At 35.8% G+C, this 27,083-nt stretch overlaps 2 protein-coding genes across 4 annotated transcripts in view; one reads left to right on the forward strand and one right to left on the reverse strand.

Moving 5' to 3' along the window:
* Positions 1-3,131, forward strand: part of st6galnac5a (ST6 (alpha-N-acetyl-neuraminyl-2,3-beta-galactosyl-1,3)-N-acetylgalactosaminide alpha-2,6-sialyltransferase 5a) — a 55,170-nt gene extending 52,039 nt beyond the window's left edge. Inside the window, exons 5-6 of one of the 2 annotated variants that reach the window (XR_013194436.1) lie at positions 852-1,508; positions 1,578-3,131. Coding sequence is in view for 1 of the 2 variants with exons in the window: in XM_077200823.1 (XP_077056938.1) it covers positions 852-1,098 (247 nt within the window). In the remaining variant the exon portion in view is untranslated. Of the gene's footprint in view, positions 1-851 lie in introns of both variants that reach the window. The other variant, XM_077200823.1, reaches the window with a different exon arrangement.
* A 3,049-nt stretch (positions 3,132-6,180) lies between these two features.
* The window catches only part of pigk (phosphatidylinositol glycan anchor biosynthesis, class K), a 46,131-nt gene continuing 25,228 nt past the window's right edge, over positions 6,181-27,083 (reverse strand). The window contains exons 11-12 of one of the 2 annotated variants that reach the window (XR_013194392.1): positions 7,590-8,051; positions 6,181-7,288 (exon numbers count right to left, since the gene is read on the reverse strand). Coding sequence is in view for 1 of the 2 variants with exons in the window: in XM_077200339.1 (XP_077056454.1) it covers positions 7,935-8,051 (117 nt within the window). In the remaining variant the exon portion in view is untranslated. Of the gene's footprint in view, positions 8,052-27,083 lie in introns of both variants that reach the window. The other variant, XM_077200339.1, reaches the window with a different exon arrangement.

A 27,083-nucleotide genomic window follows, 5' to 3' on the forward strand; every position in this document is an offset into this window, starting at 1 on the left:
TGATATAAGACATTTCTATTTATTTTCAAAAAAGCTGATTTTCAAATTCTATAGTATTTTGTCTAAGTAAAACTAAATTGACTAATGTCTAAAACTGTAAAAACTAAAATGAAAAGTTAAATGCTACAATTGAATTCATGCATCAGGACTTTGTAATGTACAATATATAAAATGTATATTAATTTTGAGATTTGCTAAAAGATTACATTTAACACTGTTATTAAATTATTACTCCAAAGATTATCTTGGAGTAATTATTAGGTGATGACAGATGTAATCGAAATGTAAAAATATAGAAAATGAGCATAAACAATTACATATCTATTGGCCTACACGATAAAAAAAAAATTCTCTAATATCATTTGAAAACTGGCAATGTATCATGCATCCCTATGAGAAATAGATCACAGATCAACTAAGCATTTTTTCCATCATAATGTTTCGTTGTTTACAGTGTTTCAAAATCTGCGTTTAAATTATATCGTGAATCGCAGATGTGGTCAAAGATCAGATCTTTCTATATGTGTATGTATTGATTTTTTCCCTGCATGGTCTGCAAAATTGCCACACAGTCCCTGCTGTGTACCAGAGCTACGGGGAAAAATAACCCAGAGCCGAAAATTAAATGATTCATTGTGATTGCCCGCTGAGGCATGACCTTTCCCCCAGCAATTTTCCAACCTTAATGTATTACATAAAATCTATTTATTCCCCTTAAAGCAAGCTTTACTCTGAACCAAATCAGGTTAATTGCCTTGAAAACAAATATCTAGCTCAGGATTAATTTGGGAATCGAGAAATACAATGACACTGTCCCCATTTTAATCTCTTCTCTCATTCATTGTGTCCAGGGAGTCTCAGCACCACTCTGTCCCGTATCACTACTACGAGCCCACGGGCCCGGACGAATGTGCCATGTACATCTCCCACGAGCGAGGCCGTCGAGGCAGCCACCATCGCTTCATCACAGAGAAGCGGGTCTTTGCGAACTGGGCTCGGACATTCAACATCCATTTCTACCAGCCGGACTGGAGTCCTCCGCCGTTACCGAGAAATCACACGGCAACCACAGCGTTTCCCCGATCGCAGAAGACGTGACTCTTACCAGAGCCTTCCGAAGATCTCAAACTGCCTCAAACGGATCACTGGCTAATTCCTGTTGCCATGTGGATGGAGCTTTATGTGTTGGATTGGCTGGGAGAAGGCGATTCATGGAGAACTGATGCTTAAACCTATTCTTTTGCACATTCATTGTCGTTTTTTTTAAGGTATAAAAAGCATTCCAGCAATCTGTACACACAGTCATATTTCAGAAATCCTTAGCAACTTATTGAGGGAGATCTTGGTTTTATACAGTGTGAAAGAAAAAGAAAAAGGGTGGCGGAGCGCTGGAGTGACGAGGATCCGCTTGCAACAAAATGTGTGCTAAAGTCAATGTAAAATCATTGTCATTTTCTTTCCATTATTCAATGAGAGAACAAAAACGAACAAAAACTTAATTTAATCCAGTCCCCGACAGCAACATGTTGGCACAGATCCGGCCCACATCTGGTACACGTGGATTTCACACAGCCCAGATGTGGGCCGGATCTGGGCCGAAACTATTTAGCTGTCTTGGGTTGCAATTGATTTAACTGTGAAACGTGATTTCTATATGACAGATGGTTGGAGGGAATGGTTTGTGACGGTTTTTTTTTTTTTTTTTGATGATGAATTATGATTATGAGGAACATTTTTGATAAACAATTCGTAATGAGACCACAAATGTGCTCTAAGGAGCCGTTTACACGACACCATTTTCAACTAACACCAGAAAACATTTTATGCGGTTTGGTCGTACATTTACACGACAATGGCGTTTTGCGCCAAAAAAACGTAAACCGGTTTCAAAGTGCAATTAAAAAAAAAAAATACTGTTATCGTCTCCGTGTAAACTACAAAAACGCATAGTTTTTCTTTACAAAGTGACATCGCCAACTAGTTTTTCTTTATAAAGTGACATTGCCAACTAGTGGCCTGGCAGCAGAATACAGCGTTTTTAGCCGTTTTCATGGATCCGTGTGAACGAGGATCATTTTGACAACGTTGTCGTCTGTATATAAAACTACAAAACTACGTTTTGAAAATGTTTTAGTACACTGTTGTCGTGTAAACGTACCCTAAGAAAGTAAACAAGTACATTTTGATTCATGTTGGCTTTAAGGCAAGACACCCCAGGTAAATACGTAAAAAAAACAAAAACTTAGATATTACCATACTTCCCCAGCTGATTGATTACATTTAACTGCAAAACATTTTTTTTTTAGTATATGTAAGTTTTATGAAATGTTGTGTTTAAATATAAAAATGAGGCATATTATCTAATTAAATATTCACTAATTTACATACATTTCCAGAAAGGAAATCTGAACATTCGATAAAGCCAGGTTCAAAAATCTTTTTTCGTTTTGTTGACATATTAAGAGTCAAAGCGTTTTACAGAGGGGATTTTGGATTTCCCTTTTTGACACTTCATTAATCAGAAAATACTGTCAACTGGCAGAAAAAAAAATGCTTTTAGGAATAAAATGTTAAAGTCAGGAAAATTATATACGAACAAACCCCTCAGTAAAAACTTCGGAATATAGATGGTAAAAATCTGTGACATTTGATGTATGTAAGTGCTACTGAAGTGGAGATTTCTGAGTCAGCACATGAAAACGGCAACATATAAAAAAACACTTAAAAGCTTATTTTTTTTGAGTTTGCTCTTACACTAGTATGTGATGAAAAGTTATGAAAAAAACTTAAAATCACAAAATGCTTTTTTGCCAGTAGTGTCTTGCTTTAAATAATCATCAAATCCAAAAATGTCCTGTGTATTATTGACCACTATAATATTTAGATACCTATTTTATTGCTCCCACTGACACTGGATCGATCTATCTATCTATCTATCTATCTATCTATCTATCTATCTATCTATCTATCTATCTATCTATCTATCTATCGTTTTACTCTTTTTTTTCTTAAGAAAGTTGCGCACTGCAGAAACCGTTACACAGATCATCAATGGTGCAAATGATTGTACTTGATTGTGAGATTGACTTGAATTGTTTTAACATAAACAATAAACAATTTGTTCGTAAAAAGGGAAAAATGACAATTAATAAGCACTGTGATCCTGCAGTTTTGATCTAGCGTTCTCACATTTATCAAAACTGGAATATTTAAGATGACCAGATGGGATGCGTACAGAAGCGACGTCTTGGTGCCAGGTTTCAGATCTAGTAAAACGGCATCTTGAAATCCCACAAGAAACGCAGCAGTATAAAGTCAACACAGAGCGTATTAAAATGAATAGCATTATTTTTGTGGTCAGTGTGAAGAGCATGTCAGAGGTGTACAGGACGCGTACAGGTGTAATTATGCCCGTCACAGCAGGAGGTCACGCATCATTGACCATGACCGCGCTGCGCCTGTCAGTCATGCAAATGTACGCACGCATCGGGACTGTTAAAGCAGCCGTCACATTAATGCGCCCCAGATGACTGACAAGTTGGCATCGTTGTTGAATGCACAAATGTTTGCAGATACGATGCGCCGCTATGAGTGATGGCTCGGGCTATTATAGCATGAATGATTGCAAAAGCGACTGTTCGTTGTATAAATGCTGATGTAGGGCCTGTCCATCTTGAAAGGAAGCACTAGAATTCTGGGAGATTTATTTCTGTTTGCTAACAGCTGTGGAGGAAATCATATCACTTAAAATAAAAAAATAAAAAAAAGTGGGAAAAGTGTTTGCAAGATAAAGTCATTCCTATAATAACTAATAGGGCTGTTATCTTAATTGATCCGACCACAATAGGGGCCCTATTTTAACGATAAGCGCATGGTCTAAAGCGCACAGCGTAAGTGCACTTAGGTCGTGTCCGAATCCACGTTTGCTAAGGTTTTAGGGTCTAAAAGGGTTGTCCCTATTTAATGAGTATGGGTGTGTTTCGGGCGTAACGTGCAATAAACCAATCAGAGTCCCATTCCCTTTAAAAGCCAGTTGCGCTCGCGCCATGGCGGATTCGCTATTTAGGCTACATGGCGGAATTTTCAAGCGGAAAAACTCCGGACAAGTTTTCTTGCGTGCATCCGTTTTTAACTCGTCTTGACTGTCGTACAGTCTGACATCAATGACAACTGAGATCTTATGGTGCATTCACACCGGACACGAATAGAGCGTCTAACGCGAGTGATTTCAATGTTAAATCAATGCAAAGACGCGTTACGCGCGTAAAAAATTCCTACGGCGCGAATGAGGCATAGAGCGCGGCGCGGTAGCGCAAATTCGCCTCATTTGCGCGTCACTTTCACACGAATAGCGCAAATTGAGCGTCTGGAGCGTTACGCGCGAATGATTTATTAATGGTGTGTTCACACCGAACGCAAATAGAGCGTCAAATACGCATCTATCGCGTCTAGTTAGAAGCTTGAACATTGGCTCGAGTTAAATTTTTTCAACTTGCGCAGAAGACGTTTGCGGCAAACGCGTCGCCCACGCATCGCCCGCCTCCGAAGGGTCTGGTGGACTCAAATACGGTGATGATGATCCCTACGCCGCTTTTCTGCTTTCCAGAGCAAATACAGAGCGGTGACTCTCTCGATAAATGACCGATCAACAACAGACATCTTGTAAAAAGATGTCCGCCAACGGGGTTCGAAACTTTTGAAACTTTCGCCTCTGAATCAACACAAAGTGGTCAAGCGTCAAACTAGACGCGGTAGACGCGAATTTGATGCGCTATTCGCGTCCGGTGTGAACGCACAGTTACAGTGTGACATGGCTTACAGCGATGATCATGTTCGTACAGTCTGACAAGCAACAATCGTAAAGGACTATTATAAATCGCAGTGTGCACTCGGCTTAAGTCGGATTGGATGTCAATCGTTCATCAGCCGGAGAAAATCATTCTGAACGTGATTCCAATAATGCTGTAATAATATTAGTTGTGGTGTGTACTGTGTAGGCTACTGTGCAATTCTTTTAAATGTAGAACAAATTTTTTTTTTTTAGTTATCGTCATTAGTGTAGTGAGATTTACTTTACTGTGATTTACTTTTTTTTTATAAGTAGTCAAAATGTCTTTGTGAGCAACACGAGTGAGCTTAAGTTATATTCAACCCAGAATATTCCTTTAATGGTAAAGTGTGCACGTGTTTTTGGGATTACATGGACTTTCTCATTTTCAGGTTTAGCCGCACTGTAGACAATCCTTGAAAGCATTTTACTCTGTAGAGAAAAACTCACAGTTTTGAACAGAATAGCTCAAGTGTGGCACTATATGATGCTGAAAGAGTGAATTGTTGAGAAATAAAGCAATATGGGCCACTGCAGCTAGACCAGATTACTACGGTATAGAGTCTATCTCTTGGTGGTGTATTGATCCATTGTGGCCCAGCTATTTTCCAAACAGCATGTCGCTGACAGAGACAATAGTCTCCTGCTCTGAGAAAACAGACAGAATGATGAAATCACAGATTGCTGAGCTGTAATTAAACCCAAAATATGGCCATAACCAACCCTGGAATTTCATGCTAAATAATTTAATATATGAAAATCATAAAATGTTAAGCTGGATAAAAATATATCTCAGTGATTTTTCTCTCTGTGTGAGATTATATTTCACAAAAAAGCCAAAAGGTCTGAATGCAGCTCACAACTTGGAAAATAATTACTAAATATATCATTAATTGAAAGTAGGGTGAATCAATGTTGACCTGTATTTATTGATTGTACTTATGATCAACCATTAAACAGGTTTCAACATATTGGATTCTGAAAAAAATAAGCATTTTAATGGGCACTAATGAGCTGAAATATGCAATTAGCGTAATTAATAATGACTTGAGTTGAGAGAGCAGACATCCTATAATTTACATTTTAACTACATAGATTTCATAGCCTAATAAATATATGCATTAAGTCAATTTTTAAGACAATATAACCAGAAAATAATTCGCAGCTTTCAACTCAACATGCTTTTACAAGGATTCATTTTCATAATGCTTCTCCATTGAAAAATGTGAGTTCTTTGTTCTCTTTCATTTCAGACAGAAAAAGGAGCTCCTGCTTTCCACAATTTTTCCGCTACTTTCTGCTTTATGACTCCTCTTCAACTTTTAAAAGGAACAGAACATGAAAAGCTTTCAGTCTTTTCTCAGTAGGCTTTATTCAAAACGTCACCTTTAGCCAGTTTTATAATAAAAAAAATAAAAAAAACACAGTAAAATGCTAGAGAACATAAATGTGAAAGGCAAAATGGCACTGTAGAAATTCTCATAATGCATTAACTCGCATAACGTGAGCATTTTGATGTGGGCTCTCCTAAATAATTCGTGATGTCTGACCTACCAACAGTTAATGATGCATTAGACAAACGCGAAAAAAAAAAGAGTTAGAATCGTCCAATTTGTCAATTCACACTTACTGTGTAGCAGGGGGTGAATTCGGTCGACCCCTTTTAGAGCATGTTCTTAACACGGTTCAAGTGGAGCAGAGATGCTAATGGACAGATACAGGACACAGCCAAAGGCAAATGGAGTGATTTGGTTGCTGTACATGTGTTTGCTGTCCATTAAATACATTTTGCTTAAGAAATAAATGAAGCCTAAATATATTTTAGGACCAATGAGATATTTGACTTTTTCTACCAACTTGTTAACTGTCAGCAGCTTAATGATATGTAGAAAAACAAGCCCATTCTCAATACTGTAATTTGGAAATAACTGTTACATTACTTAAACGAGAGACAATTTTAATTACACATCAGATTTTTTTTTTGTTGCTGATTTAAAAAAATGAATCACTGTTTTACTTAAATGACAATGAGATGTTTATTTTCATAATGGAAATTAAAAAAAAAAAAAAAGAGTAAAATTAATACCCCTAAAATAAGCTTAATTTTCTTTTCTATGATCCAAACATATGAATAAGTGGTTTACATATATGTTCAACGTTGGTTTTCACAACTCTTCTCAGAGCCACCCTGAACATTAGTGTCTTTTCCCACTTCATATAACCATTGAAGAATAAGAATGGAAATTATAAAGTGCAACTGAAACAATAGATCAGCAATTGCATATACAGATTTAGAATATCTGTAAAAAGCTTACAAACAATCTCATCCCACTGAGAACAAAATGAAGGAATCTGCGAGGAGTGCATGCCCTTATTATAAGTTACAATTCCATGTGTGCCACAAGTTAGAAAATAATTGAACCCTGTCCTAGGCTGAAGTATGGTAGCTCGTTTCCACCACTGAATAAAAAGTAAAAAAGGATTTTTGCAATTGCAAGTTTACATCTTCGCAATTCTAAAATAAAAGATTCTCAGAAACTGCATGATATAAACTCAGAATTGCAAGATATACACTCGATGTAAGTCAGTTTTTTTTTTTACCTCAGAATTTGACTTTTAACTCATAATTGCAAGTTTATATCTCACAACTCAGAAATTTAATCAGAATTGTGACAAACTCGTAATAAAAAAATGTGAGATAAAAAAAAATCGCAATTATCTTTTAATTATTTTATTCCGTGGTGGAAACAAGCTTCCATACTGAAGGGATGAAAGTATAACTGGAAATAAAAAAAAACCGGAAACCAACCAAAAAACAAGTATGCTTCTCCCTGCAAGCTGTCTGTGTGTGTTTAGTTCAAAAGAAAGTCCCTGTGTGAAATTCAAATGGATTTCACTACAGAGCTAAAAAACAACAAAGAACATTTCAACGCAAGTCAGTGCATGTCACTTTCAAAATATGATACACAGCAAAACCAAAGGAAAACAAACTTGCATCAAGAAATAAATAAAAACCTATTCCTGACCAAATCATGAAGAGAGTTACGGTGGACTCTCTTATGACAGAGAACACACAGACGCAGCAGGTTCTTTGAGCTCTGTGGGATCAGAAGATGTGTTTGAGATGTTTGATGCCATAGGTCTTGAAGAACACCAGCAGGATTAGAGTCCAGAGCCCCAGAATGAAGCCATCAGGAGGGTGCCAGTCTTTCTGCTTGGGTTTCTGTGAAGACATGTAGCGAGAACTCGAATGATTCTGTTTCATAGCATGCAATGTTTCAATACATAGCAATGTAAACACTGTGAATGTGTCAGTTGTTGCCTTTTACAGACGATATGAGATGTAAATAGCGATTGCATTATGGAGGATGATCAGATATTCATTTGATTTGATTAAAAACTTGTGTTTACGTCGCTCAAATAGCACGTTTAGTCAACTACAGAGAAACTGGTAGCCAGGCAACAGACGAGTGACCAATCCTCAGTGCCGACGTCATTATACGCATTCTACCAGTACGGTAGAATTCCGGGCCGAGAATCGTGTAATCGTAATCATAATGGGGCTTAAGTGGAATTATAACTGGAACCGTTCCTTACCGTTATTAGAATCGTTCGGCCCGATGTTGGAAAACATAAGCTAATGTTTACTCAAAGGCTGTTATCGAAGGATAGGGCAGTGCACACTCCGGGCAGCAAATGTTATTACCAACCACACATATGCTACTAATACTGAGAGGGTAAAAAACTGCTCACCACATTTTCTTGCAATTGCGAGTTTATGTAGATCTCACAACTCTGACTTTATAACTAGAAACTAACTGAGTTTCTATCTCACAATTCTGAGAAAATAAAGTCAGAATTAGGAGATGTAAATGGGCAATTCTGAGAAATAAAGTCGGAATTATGAGATATAAATGGGCAATTATGAGAAATAAAGTCAGAATTATGAGATGTAAATTGGCAATTATGAGAAATAAAGTCGGAATTATGAGATATAAATTGGCAATTATGAGAAATAAAGACAGAATTGCAAGATGTAAACTGCCAATTATGAGAAATAAAGTCAGAATTACGAGATGTAAATTGGCAATTCTGAGAAATAAAGTCAGAATTATGATATGTAAATTGGCAATTATGAGAAATAAAGACAGAATTATGAGATATAAATTGGCAATTCTGAGAAATAAAGTCAGAATTATGAGATGTAAATTGGCAATTCTGAGAAATAAAGTCGGAATTATGAGATATAAATTGGCAATTATGAGAAATAAAGACAGAATTGCAAGATGTAAACTGCCAATTTTGAGAAATAAAGTCAGAATTACGAGATATATATTGGCAATTCTGAGAAATAAAGTCAGAATTATGAGATGTAAATTGGCAATTATGAGAAATAAAGACAGAATTGCAAGATGTAAACTGCCAATTATGAGAAATAAAGTCAGAATTACGAGGTGTAAATTGGCAATTATGAGAAATAAAGACAGAATTGCAAGATGTAAACTGCCAATTATGAGAAATAAAGTCAGAATTACGAGATGTAAATTGGCAATTCTGAGAAATAAAGTCGGAATTATGATATGTAAATTGGCAATTATGAGAAATAAAGACAGAATTATGAGATGTAAATTGGCAATTCTGAGAAATAAAGTCAGAATTATGAGATGTAAATTGGCAATTCTGAGAAATAAAGTCGGAATTATGAGATATAAATTGGCAATTATGAGAAATAAAGACAGAATTGCAAGATGTAAACTGCCAATTATGAGAAATAAAGTCAGAATTACGAGATATATATTGGCAATTCTGAGAAATAAAGTCAGAATTATGAGATGTAAATTGGCAATTCTGAGAAATAAAGTCGGAATTATGAGATATAAATTGGCAATTATGAGAAATAAAGACAGAATTGCAAGATGTAAACTGCCAATTTTGAGAAATAAAGTCAGAATTACGAGATATATATTGGCAATTCTGAGAAATAAAGTCAGAATTATGAGATGTAAATTGTCAATTCTGTGAAATAAAGACAGAATTATGATATGTAAATTGTCAATTCTGTGAAATAAAGACAGAATTATGATATGTAAATTGGCAATTCTGAGAAATAAAGTAAGAATTACGAGATGTAAACTGTATGAACATGCAATGGGAGTCAAGCCCATATTCTCTTACAAGAGACATAGTTAGTAATATCAAAGATGGCAACATCCATAAAACTGAAAAGTTTTATCACTTTTAACACGACAAGAGTCCAATTGAGCCGCGAGTTTAACCATCTAATCTTCATAAACCGACAGCAGCTTTCTATTAAGAGTCTGACGAGAGCAGCTCCGGTGGAGAACACACACTGGATCTAAAACCTTCAGACGACACACAGCTCATATCTCGAAACACACGGCAGACACGTGTTTGTGCAGCACAGACCGGCTTTCGTTCACACAGCGCAGGTTTTCAAGAATACGGTCCTGAAAATGTATGGGTGTAAGTTTGGTTATAGAAGGAGGTTGTCACATAACGTACGTAACTGATCTGTGTGTGAACGTAACCGTATTAAGGACTCAAATGCAGAACTGACAACTGCATTCTGCTGCTGTTTGAACATGGCCAAAAAAAGAGACGAAGAACAGAACAAGTGAACAAAAAAAGAAAGAACAAATGAGAGAAAACAAAAAAGAAAGGAAACAAAGAAAAATTGAAAGAATAAATATAAAGACAATAAATGTAAAGATTGAATGAAAGAGAAAAAGCAAGCGGATGAAAAAATGAACAGAATAAAACTAAAAAAAAGAGGGAATGATCAAATGAAAGAATGAATGAACAAATGAAGGAAAACCAATCAAACAAATCATAGCATGAACATGCGAGCAAAAAAGTGATCAAAACTGAACAAAAGGAAACTACAGAATGAAAGAGGTAAAGACAGAATAAGCGAGTAAAAGAAAGCAAAACAACAACAAAAAACATTGAAAAGAACAAAAGAAAAAAAATGATGGAAAGAGACAGAACAAATGAATGAACAGAAAAAAGAATGAACAAATTAAAGAGAATGCAAGAACAAAAACGGAATAAACGAGTGAAAGAAAAAGCGAAAAATGTGTTGATTGAAAGAGCACAAATGAATGAAAAAGGGAAAAATCGTCGAGTGAATGGAAGGAATAGTGCAAGCGAATAAATAAATGGAATGAATGAATGAAAGAACAGAACAAAAGAAAAGAAAGTCCGAATGAGAGGGAAAGAAAGGGCAAACAAAAAAGAACAAACGAAAGAATGAACAAACAAAACAAAGGAAGACTAATCGGACGACTGCAACAAAGCACTCGAAGAAATGAATCAATGCAAAAAAAGAATAAACAAGTGAAAAAGAATGAAAGAAGAATTGAACTAGAGGGTGAAAGAAAGCAAGCAAGCAAACAAAAACAAAATGAATGAAAGCACAAAGAAAAGACAGAATTATCGAGCAAATGGAAGAACGAGCACTTGCAAGCAAAAAGAAACGAACAGAAAAACATGAGTAAGAAAGAAAGAAGCAGACTCACAGAGCGCACTGCATCAGAACTGTGCTTCAGTCAGTGTTTGCACATTTACAGCTACATCATCACTTTGTGTGAATATTATACATTTAAATCACCCACCATTAAACATGCATCACCAGAACTGCCTTTATATGCTAATGCGGACTGAATATTCTACTGAAAAGAAAAGGTTAACCTCTAAAAAGAAAGTGTTCATAACTTTTCCAATGATGTTACATGGGCATGTGAGAGAACACATTCTTCATTCTCCTTTTCCTGCACTGTACGTGAACATGACTGCGTGTTCAATGATATATATCCACCCTGACCACCACAGTGCACATAACCGGACACACCCACAGGAACCCGGGAAAAGGGGTTTGTGTGACACACACAGCTTTGGGGAAAGACGGCTACATTTGTGCATGTTGTTTATGCCTGGGAGCATATGTGTGTTCACTGTCCTTCCCATCACGGCTGTGCTGGATACACACTTTCAAAGGAATAATTCACCCGGAAAGTGAAAATTCTCTCACCCGCATGTTGTTCTGAAAAATAAGAGTTTCATTTTTCCATGGAGCAGAAAAAGAGAAATGTTGAAGAATGCACTTGTCACTCTTTTCCATATAATAAAAGTGAATGGGACCAAAAAAAAAAAAAAGAAGAATAAAGCACCATAAAAGTGGTCCGTGTACACTGTGCGCTTTATTCTAAGCCTTCTAAAGGGGAAAAAAATAGCTCTGTTGATGAACTCACAAAAATGTACGTTGGAAAATATTGTCCTCCCATTCTAACACGATGCCTATCATGGTGTCAATGACAAATAAGAGTGTCCTAAATAAATCAAGGAAAATGTTCAAAAATGTCGTTTAAACAGTGACAGGTTCGAAATGTGCTCTTGATATTCATGTTGGTTTATATAATTTTGAAAAAACAAACAATAAAAAAAAAGTTTTGTACCATTTTTTAAACAAACATTTATATTTAATTACTATACAAATTTGTACAAAAGAACATTTACTTACACCTTGAATATGTGAGTCTACACATCTTTTAAGTTTCTTTTTTTAAAGATAAAAAATATTTCAATTACAAATGTCATGAATAACATCATTTATTCTTAAATATTACATTGGGGAGTCGCACCACATCACATTTTATAACCTTGACTTGTCATAAAAAGTCAAATTATCTGCTGTTTTAAGAGGCACATTGACCTTGACACAAGTGTTATTTTAATATTATTTATTAATATATTTAATTATTTTATTTTTAATTTCAACTTTTAGTAATTATAAAAATGTGCTATTTTTTATTATGTTTTTATTAAATATCATTTAATTACTATTTAAGCTTCATTTTTTATTCCATTTTTGTTTTAGTTTGTTGTTTTTCCCATTAGTAGCTTAAAACATTTATTTCAGTTAGTTGCCAAGGCAGAATTTCTGACTTTAGATTAGGCTTTTCATCTAACATTTATATTTATTTTATTTCAGCCTAATTTCAATGAACACAAATGTGTATAATAGTTTTAGTTAACAATAATAACAGCTTGACACATAGTCATGCGGGCCTGCATGTTTCTGAATGCTAGTTGCACCACATGACTTTGTTGGTTGCACTTTAACTTGGTAAAAAACTAAATTCAAATATGTACAATATTTCAATATTTTGAAGAGGGCCTATATCCTCTTCATATTTTGAAGACGATATATATATATATATATATATATATGTATATTCAACTTTATTTGATGTGTAATGTGGCTGTTTGAGCATGAAAAAGGTTACAAAGCACAAAGTCACTCCAAAGGGAGTTATTCTCTATATCAGTGCGCACTGATTCTGAACTCCATGAAACGCCTTGAATGCAGTCTTGAGTTTTCTTCAAGGAACAAACACATATCACAAAATTCCTAATTTAAATAATTCCCACTATATATGCTAAAACAATGTGCTTTTAGGAAGGAGTGCCTTTGTAGAGACCGGAACTAAAACAGAGCTTTACTGACAGACTACGAAGAGAGGTGCTGCAACAAAATGTAGAATATGTGGAAAACAATGTTTTTTGAACATTCATACATGAAAATCTAATTTAGCAGACACCAAATACAAAATCAAGACTTTATAAAAAGGCATAACATGGCCTCTATAACAAAACTTCACGTTTCATTTTCTCTAAGAAATAATAATGTTGGATAATACCAAACTACACATTCTGTAGCACACTTGCACCTTCCGAACCTTTGTACCTTTTTTTACTTTATACTCCGCATATTCACATGCTGCAAGACGATGTCTTTTGCTCCATCAGACAGTAAGGACAGCAATAATGAGTGGCCTTCATCTGCATAATACATGCAGCTGAGTGTGGAGGACAGCGGAGGAGACGTCCCGAGTGCTGAGGTAGTTAACCTCCACAAGTAAGAGGGAAACGGGATACATAAGGGGGCTTCGCACATGGCTGAACGCAGACTGATGGATTGACTCCGACAGACGGCTCAGTCTACCTCCGGGAACAGTCGAGGAACTGAGCCGGAGTTAACTAGAGCCACGATAATGACGAAGAGGGAGATTATAGCACTTGAAAAGTAAAAAGTTGTTTAGATCATGATGTTGGGACTGCACTCACAGATCCTTTGATTGTCAGTTATGGGATCACACGTTCTCACCTGGCGAATGATGAAATGGGGGAACATTTTCAGACATTGCAGGAGGATCGTGAGAGACCAGAATATCAAAAGAGAAGTACCAGGACGTAACTACCCAGAACACCCTAGTGACTTCATATAGTAACAAGTTAAAACACTCAGCATCAGCCAGATGAGCTGGTCATTATCGCAAAATAAACCTGGACAGGATGATCAGGATGGTACACATTAATGGCACATTCCCATTTTCACCGATCTCTTGATGTCAGTTAATGGAAACATGGCATTCAAGTAAATAAATATTTTATATTTTATTTAGCAAGTGTATTAATGTATTGAATTTGTAGCAGGACTTTAAAAGTAGACTCAAGCGTCTTTTTAGTTTTGATAGGTGTCTCAGTCCACATTACACAGTGATCTTTTAAGAACCTAATCAAAATAAATATTCTATATATAATAAGAACATTAATTAACGTTATTCGTTTAACTCTTATTACAAAAATCAAGGCAGAAATATTTAACTGTTATAAATTATAATGTTACTGTAAAATAATAATATTAATAAATATAATAATAATTGCATTAAGTTACAATACTAATTCTGCACTTTCAAACATTTAAACCCTCAAGCTTTGCACATTTCAAATCCTTGAGCTCTTAATTTGGCAGAATGCTGCTGAAATGCTGTAAACTTCTGCCGACAAAAATGTTACAAATTGAGTGCATGTGAGTTGCAAAATGCACGTTGAACTTGCAGAACATGCATAGATTTGCTGCATTTAAAGGTAGGGTAGGCAATTTAAAGAAAAAAAGGCCAGAGAGGCTAACGATATTGAGCTATCTTTGAAAGCATAAGATCCCATCCTCCCTTCACAGCGTCTCCAAAGCCACACCTTCTTCAAAACACATGAACACGTACAGCAGGGGTCAAACAAAAGCATCGCGAGAGACGGCGTTAAACTACCTCATGTCTTAAAGCACATAATATTACAATAATAATGAACATAGCTTAAAGAGCACTGACCTGTAACCACCTGACTGCTGCAAATTCATTTTGGCGTTAGTGTTGCCATTGAAACGTAGTAATTCGATTCAGGAACCGCTCCTAGTATAACGTCACAGGTTTTATATCTCCTCCAAATTACAGTAGTTATGGCGTGAACGCAGCATAAGCTGGTTCAGGAAGAACTGTAAAAGGTGGCAGCTGTTTTTTGTGGTGCTCAGTGACTGACGTCTGTCTAACGTGGAGGTATGGAAATACATACTTAGTTATTGCTTAGTTATTTCAACCAGCATAACAAAAAATAACAAAAAAAACTGTAACAAAACGCCTACCCTGCCTTTAATGTGAATCGCGTTTTTTAACATGCGGAGGATCAGACTACACAGTTATTTAATTAAATCACAGCCTTTGATTTGACAGTCGCACTATATCACGATTATCGCACAGCTCCATTCATTTAACTTTACATTGGATATTTAATTATTAGCCAATTATCAATTTAGAAACCTCCTGCAACTCCTGTTCTATAAAAACCCTGCTCTACATGATCCTGCTTATGACATGCTTATACTAACCAAATAATTGAATAATTTCACCCCACATCCTTCATGTCCATATATTTATTTGATTATGGGAGAACAATGAGAGTGCTATGAAATATGTGGAGTTAGAACGATGTAGATCACACAAAATGATAAAGCACACTATAATGTCTGATTCTGATTCTCTGCCACGATAACTGTGTGACTGTGAAGTAGTTCCAGATCAAGACCGCATTTCAGATCCATTTCACTTTGCCGAATAATATCAGTTATTTCAAAGAGCTGTATGGTCTACCACAGCAAAGATATTGGCCAAAGCAAATAAACTATTTCCATTTTTTCCCCCTCTAAATTATTTGTATCTATGAAAAACACATCCGCCCTCTCGCTTTTGCTCTCTCACATACAACACAGAACCTTGTTGTCAGTAACACCCTGCTATTTTATATTATCTTATCAATAACTCAACATTGCGTTGTCAATTATTCCTTATGCAGTTGATAACAGAGTTCTGCAATTGATCAATCAGAATTGAGTATTCCAGAAAGCTGAGTAATAATGTTTAATAATCCAAATCCAAAGACATTTAAAACAACCGCATCCAAGTGTCTATTGAAGAAAAAAAAAAAGAGTTAATGATACCATATAACATAAGAATGGTAAACTAATCTTATTTCTGTGGAAACACAAGATACATTTGCATATTTCTGCAGCAGTGTGTCCTTTCTGCAAAAATATTCCACTTCCATCAATAACAAATCTTTCCGATAATGTGCTTGTTTGAGGGTGAGAAAGAACATTTTCACCACTGTATGTGCTAACTGGACTGCTTTCAAGAGTTGAGTAGACTAGCTAACATTCTGACTAGCTAACATAAAATACATGCTGGTTTCAATGAAAATTAACACCTCTGAAAAGCAACTCCATATTTGTGCATAGATACTGTATGAACAGAGATGTAAAGTATTTAAGTGATAGGCTAGTACTTAACAATATACTTTAAGTATTCTAGGGAATCTGTCCTTGAGTTCTGTTAAAACAGAATACTTGCACTTATACTCAATACATTTACAAGGAACAAATGTATAATTTTTGCTCCATTACTATTTCGTGTACACTTCAAAGTACATAGGCCATCATGACTTAAGTATTTTTCTTTATCCTAGTTTTTCTTTAAATCATGCTCACATATGTAAATTTTTAGGTGAATATCTCTTTCAGACATAGACTTTAAACAAATGTGTTTTTATAATAACCATTTAGATTTATGATCTTGAGTCAAGTGTGAACAGTTCATGATTAGTTTTGATTATTAATCTAAAAATCACTATATTCACACAATAAATGTCAAACCACTAAAAAAATCATCTGCTGCTAATTTTGACTAAAAAACCCGGGTTAACTTCAGCATCTGCAGTGTCCTGAAGTTTTACCTAGTCAAAACAACGAGAAAATTGTGATTTATGACCGGGTTCTTTACAGAGGCCGTTTCTCAATATGCGTACTTGTCTGTACTTGTGTTCTTGTGGACTTGTGAAACGTCATCAGTTGCTGCCCAAGTAGTGTCTCAATACACAAGTTTGCATTTTGGCAAGAACGGTTAAAAATCCCGGAAGTGTTCTTGACACGCCCATTTTACCGAGGATGCATCGGTTGGTAACTTGTGTGAACTTGACGGCAGAAATATCCCAGCATTCATTTCGGCATTCAAGGAAGGAGCGGGGAGCAGAAAGGTAGAACAACAGTATGTCGTTTTTCTACAATTTCGTATGCTATTTCATCACTAAATTCACTTCTGAGAGCATTTGATGCGAGAAATCTACTGTGTAGATTTCAAATATTGCCATTTTTACGAAAATTTATGGCGAATCGAAAATATGCTCAAACATTTTCGGTAGTGAAGAATCTCCATACGCGCACGCGGGTGTAGCTAGCGAGACAACTGTCATGCTAAAAACCTGGCTGTTATCATCAATAATTCTTGTTATGTTTGGGTACTGAAGACGGCGCTGTGCGGGGGTATTATTGCGCAATACCAGCAAGAACACATCGCCTCAAACTGTCAGCAGCGTTCTGTGTGCTCGTCACCTTGTAAGTGCATTCTCCCAAGAACAACTAGCAAGAGCGTTCTCCCCAAGAACACAAGTCTGTTCTTTGCATTCTTGGTTTTGAGAAACGGCCAGAGTTTCTGCATAAAAAAAACAACTAAAATGAGAAAATCAATATTTCAGTCTTTTGTTTTCAAAAGTCAATTTAAAATCCTAAGACAAATATTCAAGTATATATCACTTTCTGATAAACGATAGAGGATTCAGTCTCTCTAAACCCCTCCTTTCTGTGAGCCTACTCTGCTTTGATTGGTCAGATGACCAAGTCTGTCATGATTGGTCTCCTCTGCTCTGATTGGTTAGAGGGCCCAGTCTGTTGTGATTGGTCTACTCTTCTCTGCTCTGATTGGTCAGATGGCACCAGTCTGTTGTGATTGGTCAACTATGCTCTGACTGGTCAGATGGCACCAGTCTGTTGTGATTGGTCTACTCTGTTCTGATTGGTCAAATGGCTCAGTCGGTTGTGATTGGTCTACCGCTTACAGCGTGTCGGAAACGAAAAGCCCATTACCATATCTAAATTTCAGCCCCGGACGTTTCCTCAGCGCTTGATATAGAGAGATACAAACAGTAACAATGGCATAATTTTTAATCATATCAGCCTAAGTCCTCATCCTTTTTGGATTTGCATTCGCAGCGCAGAAAGCAGCCTCTTCTCGACATGTCGACAACATGAACCAAACTCTTCCAGGCCACACCTCAGCTACAACTACAGTGTTTGAGGGCAGGTCAAAGTAGACATTTTTCACGGGCAACCAATAAAGACCTTAGGCTAGCATTAAAGGTACAACATGTAAGAATTTTGTAATAAAATATCAAAAAATCACTTGAACAGTGTGATATATTTCCTGCAGTTGTGTACTTACAATATCCCAAAAGTTCCCAAAGATTTTTAAATTTCAGAGAAATTCCAATTTTAAATAAAGGCTTGTCCCGGACTCCCTGTTGACTTGTCGCCTGTCAATGACGTAATATCCGCGTTATCCCTGGTTTCCGGTCGTACTGCCATAGTAACCATGGCGACAGACGTGGACAACTGCGTTACGTCTAGTGGCACGCTCACGCTGTTGTTGTTGTTTCGTTCAAACATTATGGACCATGGCAAGTAGACTTTGGGACAAAAGGAGAACTAAAACGAGGATCAATATCATCGAGATGCCGAGAGCTCCACGTCCGCGACTAACTTCAACTTGACAGATATATAGTTCAACATGATGAAATGTTATAATATGATCAGTATGTTATTCTAATGTTGATCTAGCTTACTGCTAGTCTCATACAGACAAACTAAAACATAGAATTACATTATAACTTTCAACACACTCCAATGCAGTTTAGTGTGATAGTGTAGACCAAGTGAAACAGCGCTGCATTACCTCACAAGTTTCATTCGTCTAATAAACTGACCTGTGTGAGTATTAATTCAGCACATGTGGGTAGTTTGGTAGAATGAAATGTCCTTATTACTTTATATCCGCAGGACTCGCGTGTGGCGCTGATATTTGTCTCTTATTAGCAATAGCGACCTGCTTCATACCACAGTCATGTTAAAAACATCAATGTATTCACTTATCCATAAACATTATTAGATCCATCAGCTTGACGACCAGTTCCATAATTCTGCTGGAAGTTATGCGTCATCAAAGCTACGCCTTTGTGACCCTAGCGGCGAAAAAAAATTATATATTGTAGCTTTAAAGGGTTTGTTCACCCAAAAATTAAAATTAGCCCGTGATTTATTCACCCTCAAGTCATAATCAGAGTTATATTAAAAAATGCCCTGGCTCTTCCAAGCTTGATAATGGCAGTGAATTGCTGTTGCTGTTTTGAAATCCATAAAAGTGCATCTGTCCATCATAAACGAACTCCATACGGCTCTGGGGGGTTAATAAAGGCCTTCTGAAGCGAAGCGAGGCGCAAGTAGACGGCGTATGGCCGTTTGGCCAGAAGCTAAAATTTTACTTTATAAATATGAATATTTTTCTAAAACAAGCCCATCACTTTAGAAGGCTTTTATTAACCCCCGGAGGCTGTGGAGCACTTTTATTATGAACAAATCCACTTTTATGGACTTAAAAACAGAAACGGCAATTCACTGCCAAGCTTGGAAGAGCCAGGATATGTTTTAATATAACTCCCATTGTACTCGTCTCAAAGAAGAATGTCATATACACCTAGATTGACTTGAGGGTGAGTAAATCATGGGCTAAATTTCATTTTTGGGTGAACTATCCCTTTAAGCAAATGTGTTACAAACCTATGTAGGAATTACTGACGACTCATTTCAGGCAGTTCAGAATTGATGAATTCATTTATCATGCACTTTGATCTTTGAAACTTTGCAGAACTTTTACTTTCACAAATGGCTATATTACACACCATATAAAAGGTAATATTTGAAAAAGCATAATAGGGACACTTTAAGTATAATTTCTCAGTACATTTCTTCTGAATATGAAGTAAAACAGCAAGAAGGTTGAACGTTTTGACATAACATTAACACAAACGTTTAAAACTCTTCTTTAGCAATTATGCAGAAGAATAAAAAGTCATGAGTTAAGAATACCATAAAAAAGAGAAACAAGTAAATAAAAACAATTTTCATTTCTTGGGAGAACTATCCCTTTTTAAGTTTTCTGGTAAATCATGCTTTATGCATGGAATTGTACTCCATTCTGCTGGAATGGAAACTCTGCCATCAAACCTCATGCTATTCAGTGAAGAATTTTTTTTCGATTTGACTGGTTCACAACCCAGCCAAAAAGGACAAAAGGAGGACAGCCATGCATCCTCCTCCTCCAGCTTTGATTCCCAAAAGCCATAGTGCTGAGGCATAAATCTGTCAAGCCAACAAATAACTACTCAAAGCTGAAAGCAAGAGTCCTCACAGCAAAATCATCACAACAAGCTGATTAATTGAGTTTGGAGAAAAGCATTCAGCTGAGTACACTGTGATTAGTCTCTGACATTTAAATCCTGATTTAGAAGCAAGAATGATTGCTGCACAAAGGGGATAACCTCATCCTCAACCGGAGATAGACGGTTTGAACCAGGAGACAGCACGGCTAACAAGAGCTCTTGGAAGAAAAGAAAGAGTTACAGCCCAGTGTTCCCACTGCTACTGTATGATACACTGACTAGATTTGTTAAATCAATTAAACATGGGGGATTTTCTCAAAGAACGAATTTGCAGACTGCAGTGTTTTTGAAAGAAGTCTCTTATGCTCACCAAGTCTGCATCTATTTGATCCAAAATACAGTAAAAACAGTACTATAGTGAAATATTAGTATAATACCTGTGATGGCACCGGTGGGCCCACAGCCATTACATATTTAAAACTGTAATATCCTATAGTACACCTAAACTAATATTGACAAACTATGTATCATTTGAAAGCTTACAATCTCTAGTTTTCATATTTGGTGACTGATTTTCAAAATAAATTACAGGAGCCGTAATTGATCAATTTGCAACAAGAATATTTTTATACTACTAAGGCGTTTTAAGACCTTTATTTTGAAATAGCAAATGGTAGAAATTTCAGTTTGTTTTCATGCCAAGAGTTCAAAAGTTAGCATCCATTAACACTGAAAATGTTTTAAATATAAAGAAAAACATAATAGATTCACCATTTGTGATGTGGCAGCGAGCTATAACGCACATACGTGTTCTTTTTATGCGTTTCTTAGAGGTTGAATTCATATCAAAATCTGCCAAACTTCCAATACTACTTCTGAATAGGATGTCTACTTCATAAATTGTAGGAAACTTGTGGAAATGGTTCAGATCACTCAAACCACATATGGAAACGGGGCACCCTTATATGGGCAGTAATGGAGTCTGGTTGTCACCCAGTGAAAAAGTTTGGTACTGTGACCAAACAAAATCATACTGAAAGCTCATTTTTTAAGATATCAGCCTAAAATATTAAAACACAACTTGTTCAGATTTTTGGCTTCGATTTTTTTGCAATTTTAGAGTCCAACATGTTTTGAAAATATATATTTCATATAAAATATGAATGATTAAATAATTGTTTACATTGTACATTTTCATAAACTCAAACTTCTATAACTTTTTGTCTGTTTCACTTTCTTAACCAATCTTACGTCTATATTCCAAAGCATTCTTGAATTACAACCATTTAAGTTCGGAATGTGCATTATAATGTCTATTCAAAAATAATTTAAGCATCATAACTCCAGTCTTCAGTATTACTTGATCCTTTAGAAATCATTCTAATATGCTAATTTGCTGCTCAAGAAACTTTTATTATTATTACCAATGCGGAAAGCAAAAATTTCTTTTGTATTGCAATACACTTTCTATTTATAGAACAATCCTAAAAAAATGATTAGTTTCCACAAAAAAATTAAGCAGCGAAAAGTTTTTCAACATTGATAATAAGATCCATTACTAATAACTGAGCACCAAAAATAAATAATAATTGAGCGCCAACTAATTAATATTAAAACAGAAAGCAGTTCTGCAGTTCAATTCTGTTAAATTGTGATCTTATTTCATGATATTGCTAAAGTTTTACTATTTTTGATCAAATAAAGGGACCCTTGGTGAGCATTAACAATAAAAACAATTCAAAAAATTCTTAATTATTCCAAGCTTTTGACCGTTACTGTCTCCATCTCGTTCAATGGTAGAGGATACAGCAGATTACTCTGATCTGACATACTTTATTGAGACTCTACAGCATTCCTCCATAACTGTGCTCCAAAGACCAGAATAAGCACTTTAAAATACTGAAAATGAGCTTTACAACACAGTGTTACTGGATTTATGGAGTTTTACTGCCCTTCTACACAATTTTAACATCATTTGATAAATTACTGTTGCCATGATCAATAGAAAATTTACATAAAGAAACAAGGAATTAATATTATTAGGTGCAATCTAAAAAGCCAGTTCATGAAAGCAGGGATATTTATACTGAAAATAATGACAATGACTTAACTGAACTATGGTTCACAAAGCGTGCCTGGTTAAACTGGGTTGTGGGTGATAAGGTAATATGGTGCAAATGTTAAAATAATAGTTCACTTAAAAATGAAAATTAGCCAATGCTTTACTCACCCTCAAGCCATCCTTGGTGTATATGACATACTTCTTTCAGACGAATACAATCAGAGTTATATAAAAAAATGCATTATAATAGCAGTGAATGGAGGATGATATTTTGAAGCCCAAAATGTGCATCCATCCATCATAAAAGTAATCCATTCGGCTCCATGGGGTTAATAAAGGCCTTCTGAAGCGATGCGTTTTTGTGAGAAAAATATCCATATTTAAAACTTTATCAACTAAAATAACTAGCTTCCGAAAGAAGGCCTACGCAAGTCGACTTGCACCACAAGAGTAACTTTATGACGTAGAATGTAAAGCGTAAACGGATGCCTCTCACGATTCAAACAAATAAGGCTGGGCAACAATCTCAAGGTCCTCTGACATTTTTAGACTTCTAATTCGTGAGACTTCTAATTTTGTTTTGCTCTATCCTCTGCACTTCCGCGTTCATCAATGCGTCATGCGTGACGTCAAAGGTTACTCTTTCGCCGTAAATTGATGCGCTCTGTTTTCTCCCGGAAGCTAGTTATTTTAGATGATAAAGTTTTAAATGTGGATATTTTTCTCACAAAAACGCATCGTTTCGCTTCAGAAGGCCTTTATTAACCCCTGGAGCCGTGTGGATTACTTTTATGAAGGATGGGTGCACTTTTTTTGCCTTCAAAATCATATCCTCCATTCACTGCCATTCACTCTATAAAGCTTGGAAGAGCAGGGACTTTTTATTTATTTAATCCGATTCTATTCGTCTCTAAGAAGAAAGTCATATACTGTACAATGATGGCTTGAGGGTGAGTAAATCATGGGGTAATTTAAATTTTTTGGTGAACTATCCCGTTAATGCGTACAAAAGTGATTCAACTATTCAGTGAATTAGGCACATTGTGTCAGAGCAATTTGAGGTAGAATTATTCATCCTTGGCTATATTTAATAATTATGTGCTGTTCTAAAAATGCTTTAAAAGACACTTTAGAACTTTGATCATTGAACATTTTGAATCTAAGAAGAGACATCTTAAACTACAAAATACTCGCACAGATTTTAAACTGATGTTCACTTGCAAAGAATTACCGTAAAGTATCAGTCATAACAAAAATGTTAATGGGTCCATGGCTACATTGCAAATCAAACATGTATATAAGTTCTGAATGAAGGGGAAAAATGTCATTTCTATTTTGCAGTCTACACAAAGTTTGATGAATATCTGATCTGGGGAACAACAAAACAATCATTCTTTAACCAGCAAAAGGCATGATTAGAAATAATATTTAAATTAGGTACTCTACAACAACAATAATGTGAATCAAATTTAAAGGGCTCGTGAAAGTCTACCACATGACGCAATGATAAAGAAAGATGTCTATTCAGCACTCTTATAACACTACACAACTCTCTTTTTTTTTAAATAGAGCAAGAAGAACACCTTCATTATCTGTGAAGAGCGGCCACAGGAGGATCTGACCTGAAAACCATACTTTTCTGAGCATTACATTTATTCAGTTATTCTAATATACACAAAACAGTCCCGCATCACACCACTGCTCATTTGCATTAAATTCTGCTATCATAGAGTCTCCATTCTGATGGCTTGGAACTCTCCTTTAATATTGATCTAAAGAAATGTTTGGCTTTTTTATTTTTTTTATTTTAGGTCTTAGAAAATCCTCTCCTCAACAATTTGTGGTATCATTCATGTTTGTAATACAAGTCCAAAATGAAATTCACACCAAAGTTTAATTACAGGGTTAGGGTTACATCATGTCCAAACCAACTGCGACAATGTACATTTTCCGGCCACAAATTCTTCGTACATTTTTTGATGCGACAAAACGTTTTTGTTTAAAGTGTAATGGTTTAAAACTGAACTGTGGTGCATGATTTTGGCCCATAAGTTTCACTGTGGGCAGGTCAAACTAAAAAACAAAAACTTATGAATTTCCAATGTTTTCCATACACTTTCACATGTGATTTTAAAATGGGCAAAGTCATTCAAATTACACGTGAAATGTGTTGGAAAACATTGGAAATTCATGTGGTTTTTCTGTTAGGGTCTACCAAGCACAGTGCCACAAAATGTCCAGTTATGGTTTCGCAGTTGTTGTTTTTTTTTGCTGTTTCTCACTATTGTGGCTGGTGGTTAGGACAAAAAAGTAGCTTATGTTGCATTATGCCTGGTAAGGACACTGTATTAGGGGTTTGATCACATTCTTATTCCGAAGTATGAGTTTAAGAAATAATGAGGTTTTTGCCTTAGCCATTATCCCTAAATAACAATGTAGCAGAGCAGAATTTGCCCAAAGCTGTCTTGCATCTTATTATATTTGGTTAACATACTAATCAGCACCAATTATAAGACTAATTTTCTTCCTAGAAACCTAGCAAGAATCTGTTGCTCTGTTTGAAAATTGTGCCGCACAATCACCATCCAACTGAAGCAAATCTGGATTCATTTCAAACAGTGTAATACCGTGGAGGTACAAAAGTAAAAAGAGAAAATGAAAGTGTTTGGACATACAGGAAATGGCAAATAAAGAACTGATTTAAGAAACATTGACATTGAAAAAATCAAATTAATTTGAGATCATAGTGTTTGGTGTTCAGACAGAATCATTTTAATTGCTTCTGGACAATCATTCTGTCCAGAAGTAATATTTTAATAAAGGAATCAGTAAAGAGAGTCTCTACTTAACATTCTCACTAATAAAAAATGATGAAGAGAAATAAGAGATGGCTATAGAAAGATCAAAGGTTCTGATGTAGTCTGCATGAGGCCAGTAATAGAGTCCAGCACGCAGTGGGAGGGAGCATCCAATCATCCGAATACAGAATGAACGAATGCTAGAGGGACAACTCATCCCGCTACACATCGCTACATATACACACGCTGTCTTTTTATCCTGAATAGAACATTCACGTATTTATGAATGTCATTTCAAAGCTCCATTAGGACAGTTCGATATCATCACTCAAAAGACAGTCCTGACTCATGACAGGCCTGAATCTTTAGCAATATGCTGCAGTCCTCCAGATGATTTGTTAAAGCCACTGGGGTTTACACAGCAAGAATAACTGTATCAAAAAAATTGACAGGAGGTGGGTTTTTTTTTCCATTCACAATTGAATATGACAATCCATTTATCACATCCTGGAACATATCTGGTAGTATCAAGAAAAAAGATACTGAAATATGTTCTAGATTTAAGAAGAAATTTAAGAGAAGTAATACGATAGTCAGTGTCCTGACAACCTCAAAGATTAGGTTCATTTCAAGGTGGTTTGCCGGTGGTCTAGGATTTGTGCCGATATGTAAATGCTTGAAATGGATTCAGACCTCTTCAAGTCCAGAAACATTTTATGAAATTAGATGAAGGCAGAGATGAGAATAAAATCATTTAAAGGGGTAGTTCACCCAAAAATGAAAATTCTGTCATTAATTACTCAACCTCATGTCGTTTTAATAAAATCTGAGATATTTCTGTCCCTCCATTGACAGTCTACAGCACTACAACTTTGATGATTCAAAAAGTTCATAAAGAGATCGTAAAACTAATCCGTAAAAATTTAGCAGTTTAATCCGAATTTTCTGAAGAGGCTTGATCGCTTTATATTATGAACAGATTGAATTTAGGCTTTTATTGTATAAGCATTCATCAACTCACACATCAGTTGTGGTAAAGGGAAGCTCAAGCATGTTCGCTTGACGTGTGAGAACCAATGAGATTCATTCTCATGTTCACAGCACGTTTGAGCTTCATCAAGAACCAATGAGGTTTGTTCTTGTGCGTCAATCAAGTTCGGCTGAGCTTCCTTTTAGGTTCGCTGATCAATTTTGAATAAAAGCCTACATTTTATCTGTTCATCATATGAAGGGATCATGTCTCTTCAGAAATTGTACACTAAACCGCACAATTCATATGGATTAGTTTCAATCTCTTTATGGTAGTTGCGTAGCTGTCTATGGAGGAATTTCATTTGAAAAAAGATCATTTATGTTTCGACGATGAATGAAAGTTTAATGGCTTTGGAACAATATGAGGGTGCGTAAATGACAGAATTACAATTTTTGGGTGAACAATCCCTTTAATAAATTATCAGATGTAAATGATATGCAAATAACACTTGAAAGTAAACTATATTAGGGTGTACTGCTAAATGGCTGGAAGAACATAGCAAATATAATTTTTGCATTCACATTTGCAACAACAGCAGAATAAAACAATGGATTGAGAAAGCAGATGTCAAAATTACAGTCACTCCCTTAGCAGCTCCACTTAAAACCCCACCACAGCTGTTTTAACTAAATTCCTGTAGTTTCATGCCAAAGTGACATAACACAAAGGTATAGTGAAATAGAT

Source organism: Siphateles boraxobius, unplaced genomic scaffold (genome assembly GCF_051911475.1).
Source record: "Siphateles boraxobius isolate OS27281-9 unplaced genomic scaffold, OSU_SipBor_1 1, whole genome shotgun sequence".
NCBI classification, from domain to species: domain Eukaryota; kingdom Metazoa; phylum Chordata; class Actinopteri; order Cypriniformes; family Leuciscidae; genus Siphateles; species Siphateles boraxobius.